The sequence below is a fragment of the Tetrao urogallus genome (assembly GCF_951394365.1).
Source record: "Tetrao urogallus genome assembly, chromosome: 1".
Lineage (NCBI taxonomy): Eukaryota > Metazoa > Chordata > Aves > Galliformes > Phasianidae > Tetrao > Tetrao urogallus.
The window spans coordinates 144,742,673-144,758,929 of record NC_136813.1 but is presented as its reverse complement, the minus strand read 5'-3'; the positions used below and the strand labels follow the sequence as shown (position 1 = coordinate 144,758,929).

The 16,257-nt window shown below is 50.7% G+C and overlaps 1 protein-coding gene across 1 annotated transcript; it reads right to left on the bottom strand.

Annotated features, from left to right (window-relative positions):
- Positions 1-1,656: 1,656 nt before the first annotated feature.
- Positions 1,657-15,590, bottom strand: LOC306958002 (lethal(3)malignant brain tumor-like protein 2; the record flags this gene model as incomplete). The annotated part of the gene is made up of 17 exons (XM_079549391.1): positions 1,657-1,766; positions 1,980-2,102; positions 3,052-3,117; positions 3,870-4,104; positions 4,481-4,563; positions 5,356-5,503; positions 6,707-6,811; positions 7,313-7,392; positions 7,680-7,911; positions 8,876-8,964; positions 9,596-9,730; positions 10,507-10,624; positions 11,973-12,052; positions 12,346-12,469; positions 12,798-12,931; positions 13,160-13,436; positions 15,558-15,590. The coding sequence occupies 17 exons, from the start codon at positions 15,588-15,590 to the stop codon at positions 1,657-1,659; spliced, it is 2,172 nt and encodes a 723-aa protein (XP_079405517.1).
- Between the last annotated feature and the right edge of the window lie 667 nt (positions 15,591-16,257).

The window sequence follows — 16,257 nt, the reverse complement described above, 5'->3', positions numbered from 1 at the left end:
TATGCTTGCTTTCCCTTCACAAGCCTTCAAGAGCCAAGCGGAAAAGCTGGAATTCACAAATGTTCTTTCTACTTGACTGCTTTCAAAGGTTCAGAAATGCTGAAACAGACTGGAAGCAGCTCTAGCATCCCATGCTGGCTCAAATCTCAGAGGAGAAAACTTAAAAATTTTCATCAGAGAAAACACTGCCTGAATTCCCAGCTGCTCCTTAGAATTAAAACAAAAGCAGATTGAAATCGTTCTCCTTTTTGCAAAGTTTGATCAGTGGTTCACCCATCCCATTCATAAGCAGCGTACCTGGCCTATTCCCTACAACAGGCCATAGGTTGGCACCACTGGGAGGGGAAGAGAGGAAACACTCTGCTTTTGCCCCAGAACAGGATCCCCCTGCAGGGGGTTTGGAGGGACACCCCCTTCCCTGCCTTCATTAACACCCCACAACAGGCTGCTTCCATAACACTTTTCTATTGACCCTTTTTGGACCAGAAGTTTCCTCAGAGACCCAGGGAGACATTTACAGGGCAGACTGCAATGGCCCAGTTCGCCCATCAGCTTTGACACCGATCCTCCACAATTTTTTCACTCGTGTTCCACTCTCTCCAGTGTTCACTAACTAGTTTTGCCATCATTGCCATTTTATTATGATTATTTTGTCATGAAGCACTTTCCAAAGCATGAACTATTTTGGCACTGCAGGCTCTTGCCTGGAAACTGGAGAGGGGCGCGTGGCCAAAGCAGCCATTTCATGACTAAGACACTGTCCTGCACAGCTGTCATTTCCCTGCAGCATTTGACAAGGCAGATGTGCTGCAGCCACACAGGGCCTGTAGCACCACAGACAAGACAGGCACTTCCCCACCTGTACAAAGCTCACAGGAATACTTAGAAAGCTTCTTTGTCTCTGTTGCTACTTGACCTTTCCGATTTGTTCTTCTGCTCCCCAGTTTGGGTATGCTATTGGCTAGTATTCTGGAAAACATGACACAAGCCTTTGGCTTCTTCCTTCATTTAATCCACAGGGCCTTAGGATACATACTGGTTGATCAAATTTACAGTAGAATTACTAAAAAATAAAAATCTCAAACCGTGCACCATGCACACTGCAGTTCTGGGTTCAAAAGCAAGAAGTGATGGTACACAAAGAGCTCTCTTGCTCTCTGAAGAGGCATCATCATTCCTTTTCCATTTTCACCTTTTCCACTCTTCCTCTCCTTCCCAAAGGCAGCGGCTGCACCCAGAGAGCACAGCACAGCAGCTGAATCCCTGACACGTGTGACCTGCACACATCATCTCAAATCACATCTTTGACACCTCCAGCTGCAGCTGAGAGCCCAGACTGCCCTCTTGTGTTTTGGCAGCCTCTGTCCCCATCAGCGGTTACTGCTCGAAAAGATGCCTTTGGGGCAGGGAGCACACTGCCAGCAGCTACCCATTCTTGCTCCTCTGCAAGCCTGAGGCTTTTCTGAGTCTATTTGCTAAGGCTTAAAGTTACAGGCCTGGGGGCAATCTTCTTGCTCACCAAGAAAGCAGAGATGTATTGATGCAGGGTGGCCTGCCACAAAGAGAGAAGGCCCCTCTAAGTCTTCTACTTCTCACAGACAGGACCTTTCCCAAAGGGCCACAGATGAAGTGAGGCAACCGCAGGACGCTCCATGATCAGTCTGTGTCCTCCTGCTTTATGCTGCTGATAGGAACAGGAAGCTCTGTGGTTTCAAACTCTGCCTCCAAGGGGTCGATGGTTTCTTCTTTCACCTGCACAGCAATGACTAGCAAAGGAAAAAGAGAAGGGGAAATCAATACAGGGAAAGCCAGTGTGGTCCACCTTCTATCTGTCCACGCAAAGGTGAAATTAAGCCTTTACGACCAACAGCAACTCTTCTGAGACCCCACCCCATGCACACCAAGCACCCTACCCAACCCCCTTCCCCAGCACCAGAGAGCTGCACATTGCTGCAGGGTCAAGTCACGCATTCCCTTACTCTCGTCAGGTGCTGGATCTGGCAAAGCTTTGCTGCAAGCTTTTGCTTCTCGCTTTAGCCGTGAGACGGGAGGCTTCTTGACCGTCTGCTTGATGGTGCGGCTTTTGGCAGGTAACTTTTTTCCTTAAGAAAGAGATAACAAAGCATAGGAAAATGTGCACTTCTTTCCCCTGGTAGATCAGCACCCCAGCTCCACTGAGAAGCCACAGGCCAGGGACCAGCGCAACCAACCAGCAAACTACACCATCATCAGCTGCCAACTGGTTACTTAAAAAAAAAAAAAAAAAAAAAAGGAAAGGAGCTACTGAAGAAGAACTCTACATTCATCATTTCAACATATGCTCCGCCGTGTTGTCCTTCGTTAGAGATAATGGACTTCAGCATGTGCCGAAATTCCCAGGAGCTGGTCCTGTTGGAGTCCATCCAAGATTTGCTTACCTGTCTGAGTCTAGCCCTAAGAAATGGGCACGGTGGCTCCAGGGCATGGACACTGTAGCATTGGTATTTTCAATTTTAGCTGACCTTTTTACTTAGGTTCAGTGTCTGTGTACTCTTTAGACGTCCATTCCTCTCCACCCCCCAGGAATGAACTCCTTGCCCGTCTATGCATGACTTGCCATATCTACTGCAACGACAGCAACGAGGACAAGGTAGAACAGCGACACGGTCCAGCCCCACTACTGGCCTCTTCAGCCATCTTAAGGCTTTCTTTCCTTCAGCACAAAGCAGCCAGGGCTGCTTTCTGGCTGCCCTCCAGCTGTGGCCAAGAAACTCCCTCTTACCACAGACATGGTGGGAAAGCAGCACACCTCACGCCTGCAAACAAGCGCCATTTGTACCTCAGCCAACAGAAAAGACTGTGAGACAGAGCCTTCCCACACACGCACAGCGCGCTGCTCTTGGGTAATGGGGGCGAGTAAGAAGGATGAAGCTGAGCTGTCACACCCAGAGCTGACTGAGAGCAAACACAGCAAGACGAGGCCTCTCTCTCCTGCTCTGATCATACACAGGGTTCCTCTCACTGGGCCCAGCCTGCGAGCGAGCGGGAGGGCACTAATCAAACATCACTCACTCTTCTTTCCATAGGGTTTCTTCCTCTTCTTGGGCACCTCCTTGGCCTTCACTGGAGTTGTGAGCTCTGCCATAGAGACGAGAGGGAAACGAAAGCCAAGTCCCACAACCAGTAGGTAACTGGGATGAAGTGATATAAGCGAGAAACAAGATACACCCGTCCCCCCGAGTCAGCGCCCTCTTCCCCAGACAACCGGCTGAGGGGAAAGCAAGGCCCTAGTGCAGCTGTTGTCTGTGCTTCCACGTGAGGGCACAGGGTGACAGGCTGGGGCAGCACAGGGGAGAGAGGCCTAGTGCGCGTTGGGCAGGAACAGGCAGAGAAAATGAGCTCTGTAGCTTGGATGCAAAAGGAAGTCATCTGCAGAGGTGAGGCAATGGCCTCCCTGTGACAAGGAAAGGAACAAACTCTTGAGAGGGAAACTCTTACCTTTCACAGAGTCAGAGAAATTATGAGATAAGGGAGCGGTGCCTGAGGTGCCCCTGCTACCTGGCTAAGGCTGTAGTGTGCTTAGTAAGAGGGAGCTGTGCAGGGACAGGACCACCTGAACTCGGCCCAACTTCAGCACAAGCAGGTCTCTGTTGGTGTGCAGGTGGGGATGCCGAGGGGAACCTGAGCCAACCTCAAACCTCAGCTTGTTTTCTCCTCACCACAGACTCCTTCCTCTGCCACTTGCAAGCTTGTGCGGCTGCACAGAAGGACTTGTGGGAGCCAGCACAGCCCAAGCTGTCAAACGGGCCAAAACGACGAGCCGCTCACAGAGAAGGAGGGAGGACACCTTTGCCTCCAGCATTAGAAACCAGAGTCAAGTCTTCACTCACCTGGAACAACAGGCGGCTGAAGCTGGTAACCTGTCAGCTCGCACCACCCCACAGGATAGATGTCTGGAGACTCACAGTCCACCCACTGGTCATACTCGTTGTCCCAGCCATCAAAATGGATGCTGAGCAGACGGTGCACTACACGCTTCACCGTGGCCACACATATGAGCCGGGGTTCCATCAGATCCACTGCTTCCACCTTCATGCCTGCCTTGAAGCCGTGGTTTGGGCAGTCCTGAGTGCATTAAAAAGATAAAGGAAAACTCAAGACAATTGCATCCAGACCAAAGCCATACTGGATATACAGCAGTTCCCTACAACAGCTACAGGCTTGCCTACAGCAAGCAGAAAGAAAAAGCCCACTCTCAAGCCTGAACACAGGCAGAAATTGCTGACGGAGGCTGTAGGACCTCCCTCCCTCTCTCCCTGCAGACCTTCAGAAGCCATCTGGACGTGGGCCTACGCACCCTGCTCTAGGTGTCCCTGCTCAAGCAGGTTGGACCAGATGGACGCAGAAGCCCCTTCCAGCCTCAACCACTCTGCAACACACAGAACTCTTGTGGCCTTTCTTGCTGACTACAAACACATCTCTTCTCCTGGGCAGCACTCACTGTGTTGAAGAGCCGTGCCGGAACAGATCTGGATTTTGTCATTTCCAGGTAACTTTCCCAGTTGAAAGTCTTTGCATCTTGGCCTGAAGGAGGAAGAAGAGGTCAGAGAAAAAACACAACCACCGGGCAGATCAGCTGAGAGAAAAGGCAAGAAAGAAGCACAGTAGCTGCCTCCAAAGCGTGTAAATCTGATTTGGACATACTCTTAGAGTACAGATTCCATGGCAGTCCAGCACCTCCCTCCAGTGGGCAGAGAGAAAAGATGCAACACCCATGTCCATCATATATCAGACCACAGAAATAGGTGAGGAGAAACAATCAAGAAGGGATTTGATCGCACATCGAAAGCAAACCACTCAAAGCAATCTTTATCCCACCCACAGCAACATCAAAGGAAGACAGAATAGCACTACACAAAACGCTGCAACACAAATTCAGAGTAGGCCTTTTTGGGCATGGCCAGGTGAGGCAGTAAAATCCACTCTCAGAGGGATGGCATATCAGACTCCATTTGTTTGTGCAAGAAGAGGTGGCTCCTGCCATTTCTAGTGGTCCGAGTCACAGAGCAATAGCTCTCGTTATCACTTCCCAGCGTTGTTATCCTTTACACCGCTGGTTATTCACCTGGAATTGTACACCTGTCCCCACGATCCTTCAGGTGCTAAACTAACAGTGATGCCCTCTGGAGACGTGCCTTCATTTCACCAAGACTCGGTACTGAGGGAGAGCTTTTCCTCCAGTCAGCTGTATCTCAAAAACCAGGAAGGGTGGAACTCAGAGGTTTTGATTCATCTCAATCTGCCGCTTCCCAGAAAAGCCCAGTCCAGCAGATTCTGCGCACAGGTTTTTGCCACAGGCCAGAGTCCAAATCTCACCTTTTGGAGGGGTCAGATCAATGTTGTTCTTCTGACAGAAGTTGGCAGGGAAGATGGCATGTGAGGAAGCATGATAGCAGAACCAGTCAGAGCCATCATCAGATGTGGCTCCATCAATGCTGATCATGAGATATCCATCCAGGAGCACCTGAGATAGGAGTGAAAGGCAAAAGTGCTCTACAGTCTCTCCTTTCAAAAGATCTCACAGCACCCACAGCTGAACCACCATTGCCACTAGACAGTGAAATGCAGTATTTTTTAGTATATTTTACTATATTTTGATATATTTTACTATATGCTCCAGGATCCACAGAAGCTTCTCCTGATACGTCAGCCAGCATAAGCTAATCCTCAGAGCAGCAACTGCTGCAGGACTGGAACTGACACTATCAGCTTTATGATCAGGGCTCCGCCATAAAGCTTGAGAGCTCTGCTGTCCCCCAAAACCAGATCCTACTGGCAGCCCAGAGCCCCCTCTACACCGGACACACTGGCAGTTTGTTACTGGCCTGAAGGGAAGGTCACCCAATCCAGCTGTAGGCAGCTACTGACAGCAGTGAGACTCCTTTCCTAACGTCCACCGCAGCTAATTAGTACTGACAAAATGTTGTAAGCACAACTGCCCCCAGCCTCTCAGCATTCTGAAGAGCTGGCTAAAGGGAATATTTTCCAGTCAGAAGTTTTTTGGATTCCCCCTGCCAGACCCCAGGTATCACAGCCTTCTGCTTGGGGTTCTGTTACAGCAGTTCCCTTCTTGAGGGAAATCCCAAGGAAACCCGCTTTGGGAGATGCAGAGCACCCTCGTGAGGAAACCTGGAGGAGCAATTTACTTTCCAGTACCAGCCCAGAAGGAAAGCCCACCCACTATCACCTCATCAGCAGAGATAGGCACAGATGCATTTATCCCCAGCTTCCCAAACCTATGAATGCTGCCCATTAAAAGATATATGCCACTACCCTTCATCACTTCTCTTTCCTCAAGGCAGCACTACAGATGGCTCTCCTTACTGCAGATAGGATCTTTCCTACTGCATGGCCAGGTGTGAAGGTTGTTGCCAGTCACACACCTTGGACAGTTAGCTCATAGATCACACATGCTCATCTTCTTGCTGTTCAGGTAGGTGTGAATGGCCAGCTACTGATCTCATCAGCCTGCCAGACCTCTGAGCTAATGCCCCAGTTCACACCCTCCATATCCTAGCTGCCCACCTTTCTCTTGACAGCTCCACTTTACAGCTCTCCTGTCTCCCAGGCAAAATTCTACCCAGTCCTATCCATTTGCAAAGACCTGAGGAAAGGCTGGAATGAAGCCAGATAAAGCCAGAAGACCTCTTCCCCACCCAAAACTTACCTTGCAAACAGTGGCCACACAAATGTTGCCCAGATTCAGAGGGTCAATGGCCTCCAGTTTCATGCCTTCCTCAAACCAGCCACCTTCAGCATATACAGCACGAACCTACAGGAGAGCCCACAACACCACGTACTGTCAGGGGTGTGGGACAGCCCCATCCTGACACCAGCTGCCCCAGATGCAAACCGGATCAACACAAGAAGGGAGGGGAAATAAAGAACTAAAATACAATGTAAAGAGGCAGACAGCACAATACTGCCCTTATGACAGCAAGTTGCTGCCAAGACTCAGGCCAGACCGAGCATCTGGCTATTGCTCTGCAGCACTCTCCTTCTGATCTCAGGCCCCACCTCTTTACTCCTACACAAAACTCTGAGCATCTGCTCACTGCTCAGTTGAGCTCCTCCATCTGATGCCATCTTTCACTTTTCCTGTCTTATTATTCTGACTTTCCCCTGCCTTGACACCCCAAATACTTCACTGTCCTATAGCTGTGAGGGGAACAGACCAATCACCCTTAACTGCCCACAAAGCAACATATACTCAAGGAAGTGGCATCACTGCTCCCTGTGTTGTAGCCATGGCAGAAAACAAGACCTGTCCTACCTTCTTAAACAGGTAGGGAACAGCATCGCAGTAAATCTTCCGGAAGGTGGGGTGGTTTGCCATGTCACTGCGCTTTTCTTCTGGAAGGAATGGGGGAAAAAAAACACAAAAGAAGTGAGAAACCTGCAGCAAATGCAGCAAGAAAACATGCTGGCTATCAGTTATCTGTGAGAACTCAAAAGCTAAACAAGATCAGATCAGATGAATAAAAACAGGTCAATCCCTCTCCATCTTCCTCTAACAGGCTGTGATACAGAGCTCATACAAAAACAAATGCCTGATCTTCCACCACGATGGGACTGGTGTTAACAGTAGAGCCGGGCAGCAATAGCAAACCAAAAGATGCATGTGGGAGCCTGATCCCTACCTGTCTTCTTCATGCTGTGGCCCACTCTCCGTGACCAGCCCACAGGATGGATGAGGGGACTCCACATGTGGCACCAGAAGTCATCATCGCTGTCACCATCTTCATAGAGGAGTCTCAGTCTACCCCCGATGACAGTGTCCACCACTGCCATGCGTGTCTGGGACACGTGGTTCTTATCCACCACCTCCACCCGCATGCCCTGCCGGAACGGGTACTTCATGCTCTCTGCCATCTGGCAACAAGAAGAAGAGGTGAGGCGATTGCACACAGTGCCTTCCTTCCCCAGAGACTTCAAAGAAATGGCTTTCCCCTTCACACACACTCTGCTCAGCTCATTTCACTGCCCAAAGCTGCCCAAATCTCTGGCAAGTGTTGCATGGGGCTGAATTCATCAGAGGCACAGGGAGCTGCCAGCCCCACAACACGACAGCATGGCTGGGCACATCCACCTTAAAGCTCCCTTGGTCCTGTGGCTTTACAACAGGTACCGCAGACCAGGAGCCATGCTTAGCCAGCATGTGGAATATTATGCAAGGTGAAAAAAATATCACTTCTCTGTTCAGCAGGAACTGAATGGGGAGTTGCGTGCCTTTTTCAGCCCTAAGAGAGGCCATAAAGGTTTCCAGGGTGGGAACAGAGAGGTACAGCTTCCCAAAGGATAACAGGATTTTCAGTAGACTTCAAGAGGTCAGGTCCTTATTTTCGCTATCTTACTGTGACCAAAGGTTGAGCAACATGATAAACCACCTGCCAACTCTACCTCCAACACTGGACTTATGCTACAGACAGACCCAATGAGTCACTGGCTGCCTGCTGATGGACTATTTGGAGACCTGCAACTTGTTGATAACAGCCTATCTGTACTCACCTGCAAATACCAAAGGCACTTATAGAACACCTGACTTTTTGGCACTGGAGATCTCAGAGTGCTATAGAATTACTCAGAGCACTCTCAATGGACTCTGACACTTCAATCAGCCTAAACTGAATGCCCATCTTTGAAGGGAAGCTGCTCCCCATTTCTGCTCATCAGGTGGGAGTGGAATGCTGGGAGAAGAAACACACAGACAACATCTGCCTGCCTCCACCACCTTCCATAGCGTGAGCTCTCTGCTGCGTTCCAGGAACAAGCAGCAAAAACCATCTCAGCTTCCTGAGAAGCAATAAAGGAAGCACCGCCTTCACCAAGGTCTCACCTTGATGTGGAAATCCACCGGGATGGTCCTGGCTCCCACCAATTTTTTCATGAGGTAGCTTCTCCAGTCAGTGTACTTGGCATGGATAGCTAGACATGCAGAAGGGAAAAAGCATATCTTTATGACCAAAGGACTGTGCTACACCCTTCCTCTTCAGTGAGGAGAGTTCATCTGTACGAGAAGGCTTTCACACTCCAACACTCTCTCTGCTCTCACACAGACTCTGCTCTGCAGCTCACCCTCACGATGGCCTGTGAGGGATCACCACCACAGAAGGGACTGCGCCAAGCTGACATCCAGCTCCACCCATCTGGATGTGGAAGTGGTATTACAGGGAACATGGAAGTCATACCAAACAAACCCACTTGCCAGAATCTTGCTAAACTAGCCTCCTTCTCCTAACTGCTAGCTGAGCAAGAACTGGAGCCAGTGTGTTGCTCAGAAACAGCATCCAAGATGAACCCCCAAAAACTAAACATAGTTTCTGTGAAGGTCAGAAGGAAGAAGGACTACATTCATTAGGATCCCTTCACAGATGTGACACAGCAGCTCGGCACCCAGCAGCCCCCTGGGTCAGCCACAGGGAGATGCAGGGTGAGCAACCCCAACTGTCACAGCAGAGCACAAGTAGAGCTGTGCGTAGGAGCGCCCATCCCACTGTACCATGCATAACCAAAGGCAGCCAAGCCAGTGTTCTGGGCTCTCTTGTCCCACACTCACTTTGTGGTGGCACCAGGATCTTGCTGTTGATGGCACACCAGCCGATGGGATGAATATCCACTGTGCCTAAATTGCACCAGAAGTCATGGCCATCATCATTCTCAAAGCCCTCATATCGCAGAAGGGCCCTGTATCCTGTCAGGATAGAGAAGACAACCAGAGAAAGGCATCAGGGACATAATTTCTCTTCTCTGTCTTGGGTCCTACAGGTTTCTTCCCTACAACAAGGAATTCAGAACTCCGCACAGGTTATCAGAGCTTCTCCAACCATTATGGAGCTGGAACAGTCCTTGCAAAGGACCCCAGCAACCAGAAAAGGAAGCAGATGCTGTTCTCCTCCCTCTTCTGTACCACGGTATTTCCTGTTCCAAAATCCCTCAGCAATTTCTTTCTATGAAGAAAGGTTGAGGGAACTGGACTTGTTTAGCTTGGAGAAGAGAAGGCTCTGGAGGGACCTCATTTTGGCCTTCCAGTTCTTGAAGGGAGCTTATGAATGGGAGGGGGAACGGCTGTTTACAAGGGCGGGTAGCGATAGGACAAGGGGGAATGGTTTTAAACTGAAACAGGAGGTTTAGGTTAGATATTAGGGGGAAGTTTTTTACCCAGAGGGTGGTGATGCACTGGAACAGGCTGCCCAAGGAGGCTGTGGATGCCCCATCCCTGGAGGCATTCAAGGCCAGGCTGGATGTGGCTCCGGGCAGCCTGGTCTGCTGGTTGGCGACCCTGCACATAGCAGGGGGTTGAAACTCAATGCCCACTGTGGTCCTTTTCAACCCAGGCCATTCTGTGATTCCATGAATTGCGGAGCTCCAAAGAGCTGATGCTTTACATGACCAGCTATGTTCTTCTCACTCAAGTTTCCCCCAGCAGTCAGCTGTGCCTGGCTGTTGGCATTTGCACTGGAGGCATACCTACAGTCTGGATGACGGATGCAATCCAGTACACTCGGCTGGGGAGCACAGCATCACTGTTCAGCACCTCCACTTTCATACCTTTCACCACGTCATCCCACTGATCAAAGAGCGGCACCTAAAGAGTAGAGGCAGCCACAATGGCAAAGGGACATTGGCAGTCTGAGCACTTTCACCTTAGACAAAAGGTTTGCATGCTTCATCCCTCCTGTACCTGCCAGCAGCAACCAAACCGTGACCAACATTTCATTGGGGTGTTTATAGAAGATCCCAAGAGGTAGAAAAGTAGTATTTCATTGCTGGCTGTTCTACCATCTCAAATTAGGAGAGCTGCTCTGAAAGTAACGCCTCCTCCTTTATTACTTGGCCCACAGTGATATAGCAGCAGAGGCTGTACCTTCCTGCCAACATTCCATCCCATTCTGTTGCCGCGTGACAGAGGGCAGCAGAGGGGCAGTTTGACAAAATGACATCTGACATGCAAGTGTGGATGAAGCAAAGGTGTGTCACTGAATTCCTCCATGTGCAAAAAACTGCACCCACTGACATTCCTTGATGATTGCTGAACAGTTGCAGAGAGTAAACAGTGCATGTGAGCGTAGTGAGGTGTGGGTACTGCATTTCAGCACAGGAGACAGCAATGTGAAAGACAAGCCAGGTCCCAGATAGCCATGTATTGCTGCCACACCACAAAATGAAGAGTGTCTCCATCAGCTCATCGCTAGGATTCAGCTAATGGCGGTGACCAGGTTTTAGAGTGCTTTGTAGTTGGGAATTTGCTCTACCAAATACTGTTCTTGTGCTCTTTGCATCTTTTGTAGTTTCCATGCAACTAAGAGGCATTGCTTTTCAGGGTGACCTATCTTGCTGCCATTCTATAATATCAAAATCCCAAATCATCAATAAAATTGCCATCATCTTCCTGATCTATACTCAAAAAAACCAATTTTGTTAATACTAATCACAGATCAAAACGCTAAAAAAATAAAAAGAAGCTAAAACAAAACACAGAACAAATTATTTTAACAGAGAGAGAATATAGCTGCTGCTATCCTTCCATTTTTTCTGCCTTGGCTCCTTGGCTCACAGGGCTTGCCAATCACTGTCAGAGGAAGCAGACCTGCTGGAGGAACACTTATTGCTCCTCCTTGCACATCACTGCGTGTGCTACTTACCCACAGAAATCACAGAGGCAGCTGGGAACTGTCTGCCATCCAACCCAGGCAAACCCACCCCAGTAAAGACACATCACCACTGGCAGTACTCCTCTGCTTCCACCCTTGAAATCAAAGGTTCCCCCCATGGGACTCCCTCCCACTCTTGGCTCTTGGTGAGAAACCCCAGCTCCCTTCCTCACAAACACTGCTCAAACAGGCCTCTCCCCACACCTCTCTCCACTCACCACCACAGAGCCCAGTGCATGCAACGTGTACCACGCACACTGGGAGGCACAGCAAACAACTCACGTGTTTGAAGCAGCTGACTGGAGCTGCCTTGAAGCCATGTTCCTGCAGGTACTTTCCCCAGTCAAAGCCCAGGACTAGTGCTACAAACACACAACAGAAGAAAGTAAGGCAAAGAGCTTTATCTAAAAGCACACAGTACTCAATTACCTCCAGGCTACAACATGCCACCACGCCACCCAGTGAGCAGGGACTCTGTATTCCAGTGCATTTTCCCTGAAGGGCAGCTAGATCCCATAAGAGGTGTCACTTGCTCTTGAGAAATGGAGTTTTGGGGCCACCTCTGGGGCTCCAGCATCTCTGGAGAAATCAGAGTGAAGCATCTCGCAGTCACGCCTCCTACAGATGTACCTCCTCATGACTTGCCTACACTCACCATCCTGGCCTGTCAGCGTCCCATCTGCCAGCTGCCCTGTGCCCTGCGAATGGAGGAAGGCCCCGATCTTGGCAGACCAGGCTGCCTTGTGCAGGACTTTCGCTTTCTTCGTTGGCGGCTTCCCCTACAAAAGAAGGAACATTAGTGGAATAGGAAGAAAGAGAAGCTTGCAACTGGCCAGCAGGAGATGCACATCTCTCCAGAGACGGTTTTCAGGTTACTACAGTGCTCTCAGGAACTAGGAGATACAACAAATAAAATACAACTAGGTCCTTCCCCAGCTTCTAAGAAACAACACCTCTCAACTGGTATGCTTTTCCCTGGGGGCTTCATCGGAAATAAGAAACCACTGGTAAGAGCAACCTGAGACCTCACTAGGCAGCAAAAATCCATTCCTGTACACAGGGGCATTCTGCTCCATCCCTGGGGAAGGAGGATGGGTTTTGACTCACCTGCAGTCTGGCCAGGATGCTGGCCTTCTTGGAGTTCGAGGAGTAACTTCTGGAGCAGGAGACACTGCAGAAACGTTTGGTCTTGGAGAAGAAAGCCTCCCTGGTTCCCACAATCCCACACATCTCGCACACAGCTGAGAGGAAAAGCACAGAAACAGGATCAGTTAGCAGGGTCTATGCTTTACAAGTGACAGATCTAAGCCCAGGCAATCCCCACTGCACATAGCCGGTCCCCCATGTAATCCAGAACCTGCAGTCTCACTCCAGTTCTGCTCCCAGAGCATACTCAGAAGGAAATCACACACCCTTTGCTTTCCACCAGCCCTCATTCCTTCCATCACACACACCAGAATGGGCACTACCTGGCTCAGAGCCACTGTCTTCTGTAATCCGGCCCGTGGGTGGCTGGTGCACAGGGGAGAGTGGAAGATCTCCCAGTTCCCGATCTGCCACCTCATCATCACTAGATTCTTCCAGACAGGAGCTGCTGTCACTGCCCATGCTGCTGTTGTAGCTCTGGATGCTGTCATAGCCTCCAAAGATGTCCAAGTCATCCTCTTCCTCCTCTTCCTCCTCCTCCTCACCTTCCTCCTCCACCCTCTCCAAAGATGAAGTTTTGTTGCTAATGGAAGACACCACCTAAAAAAAGAAACTGACTGCTTTCAAACAGACATTTTATGCCAAACATTCATAAGTTTGCCTTCACTGCTGGGAGGCCTTCAGGGCCACAGAGAAGCCTTAGACTGTGCAAGAAATCCATGCAACAATCTCAAATTCAGGAGTTTAAGGAATCACACAACGGCCTGGGTTGAAAAGGACCACAGTGATCATCGAGTTTCAACCCCCGCTATGTGCAGGGTTTCCAACCAGCAGACCAGGCTGCCCAGAGCCACATCCAGCCTGGCCTTGAATGCCTCCAGGGATGGGGCATCCACAGCCTCCTTGGGCAGCCTGTTCCAGTGCATCACCACCTCTGAGTGAAAAACTTCCTCCTAATATCTAACCTAAACCTCCCGTCTCAGTTTAAAACCATTTCCCCTTGTCCTTTCACTATCCACCCTCATAAACAGTTGCTCTCCATCCTGTTTATACAGTTCTTTCAAATATGGAGGCCACAATGATGTCCCCCCAGAGCCTTCTCTTCTCCAAGCTAAACAAGTCCCGTTCCATCAACTTCTCTTATAGAAGAGGTGCTGCAGCCCTCTCATCATCTTCGTGCCCTCCTCTGGACCCGCTCCAGGAGCTCCACGTCCTTCCTGTACTGAGGGCCCCAGGCCTGGACGCAGTACTGCAGATGGGGCCTCACAAGAGCTGAGTAGAGGGGGACAACCACCTCCCTGTTCCTCCTGGCCACCCCTTCTTTCATGCAGCCCACAACACAGTTGGCCTACCGGGCTGCAAGCGCACACTGCTGGCTCATGTCCAGCTTCTCATCCATCAGGACCCCTATGTCCTTCTCTGCAGGGCTGCTCTTAAAGGGTTCTTCTCCCAGTTTGTAGAAATACGTGGGATTACCCCGGCCCAAGTGCAGCACCCTGCACTTGGCCTTGCTCCTCCTGCAACAAGTTCCCTTAGAGGAAGACTGTATGCTGTACGTTGCTTCCCAAGAGTAAAAAACACAGCCATGGAGCTGCAGTGACATAAAGTTTGAGGAAGGTGGGATGAATGCAGGGAACTTCACAGGCACACTGACAAAGACGGAAAGAGCCCGCGTCCTTCCAGCCACTGTCTCTTGCAACAACTGCACAGCAGTGCAGACACCATCATCAAAGCCACTGTGAGCTTCCCATCGAGTACCAAGTTACACGCTCTGGCCACCAAAACTAACAAAACATCAGATTTTAGGATATACTACTTCTCTTTTCTGGAAGAGTGGTCGGGCACTGGAATGGGCTGCCCAGGGAAGTGGTGGAGTCACTGACCCTGGAGGTGTTCAAGGAACGTTTGCATTTGGTGTTGAGGGACATGGTTTAGTAAGTACTATTGCTGACAGGTGGATGGTTGGGCTGGATAATCTCGAAGGCCTTTTCCAACCTTGGTGTTTCTGTGATCAGCTGGCCAACTTTTTTCAGAGTTGAGCTTATGTCCTTTGGAAACTGCATAAACCACAGCTGACCTCAGTTCAGAAGCTGTCTCAACAGGTCACCTTTTATTAAAGAGCCTTTCCCTACAACCACGTCTCTGCATCCGATCACACCTGGCATCCAGGCAGGCTCAGATCCTGAGCTGCTACCGGGAGAGCAGAGAGACGGGAACTGAAGGAAAGGAGCCGACCAGAAAAGCCTCAAGCTAAGAATAAGGGCAAAACAACCTGAGAAAACGTGTTCGGAATTCGCAAGACAGCAGCAAGAAGACAGCATCAACACAGCGAGCACTGCAAGGGGAGGCACTAGGAACTGTGCAGCTCAGCCCCTTCTGTGCTCGCACCTCCCTTCAGCGCGCAGGAAGCAAAGAACTTCGGATCGCTGCTCCGGAACCAAAAGGGCCTCAAAGCAGAGACGCGCTACCGAGCGGGAACACCCGCAGCGCCCCCGTCTCTTCCCCACCCTCACGGCCCGCTGAAGCCACACCGGACGCCACACGGGGAGGTGGACCGCCCGCAAACAGCCGTTACACGGCCGCCACAGCCCGCACCGCGCGCCTCCCGCGGGACACGAGGCGGCCCGGGCCCCGCAGCCTGTGCTGTGGGGCTTTGCACAGCGCTCCGCTGTCGGAGCAGGAGGCCTCTGGCGGCGCCGTCCCGACCCCACCGCCGCTCACCTCCCCCTGCTGCCGTTGCTGCTCCTGCTCCATGGCTCCCAGGACGCTAGCCCGCCTCACGCGCGTGGAGCACGTCCCCCCAGCAGCCGCGCATCTGATTGGCCGCAGGTGGAAGAAAAGAAGCCAATCAGCGAAGAGTTTGTTCCCCCTGCGCTCCCCGCGGGGCACGACGGGAGGCGTAGTTCGATTTCCGCGAGCAGGCGGAAGAGCGTGGCGCCTTACGGCGGCCGCACCGTTCCATGTTTCCCGCCTTCCAAAGAGCAGCTGGTGGTTCAACCTCAGCTTGCAATCATTTCATGCAAAGACAGCTTCCCTCCCCCCCACCGTAGAAAAGCGCCGTGGTCTTAGTTGACCCACTAGCAACATCCCTCCTTCCAGCTCCCAGTTAAGAGTAGGCAGGAAGCACTGTCTCTTCATATCTCTAGCATTTGTTGTCCTTCATGCCAAACTTTGGTTTGTCAACTTCAATGTGTTGGCACAGTAGATAGAAAAAAAAAAGAAAGAAAGAAAGAAAGAAAAAAGAATATTTCTACTCTGCTAAGACCCAGCGGTGAGTATCTAAACAACAAGGGATGGCTGATAGGGAGAGGGAGGGATTGCTTCCCTCTACTCTGCCCTTGTGAGACTCTGTTTGGAGTACTGTGTCCAAGCCTGGGGCCCCCAGTACAGGAAGAACTGTTGGAGCAGGTGCAGAGGAGGG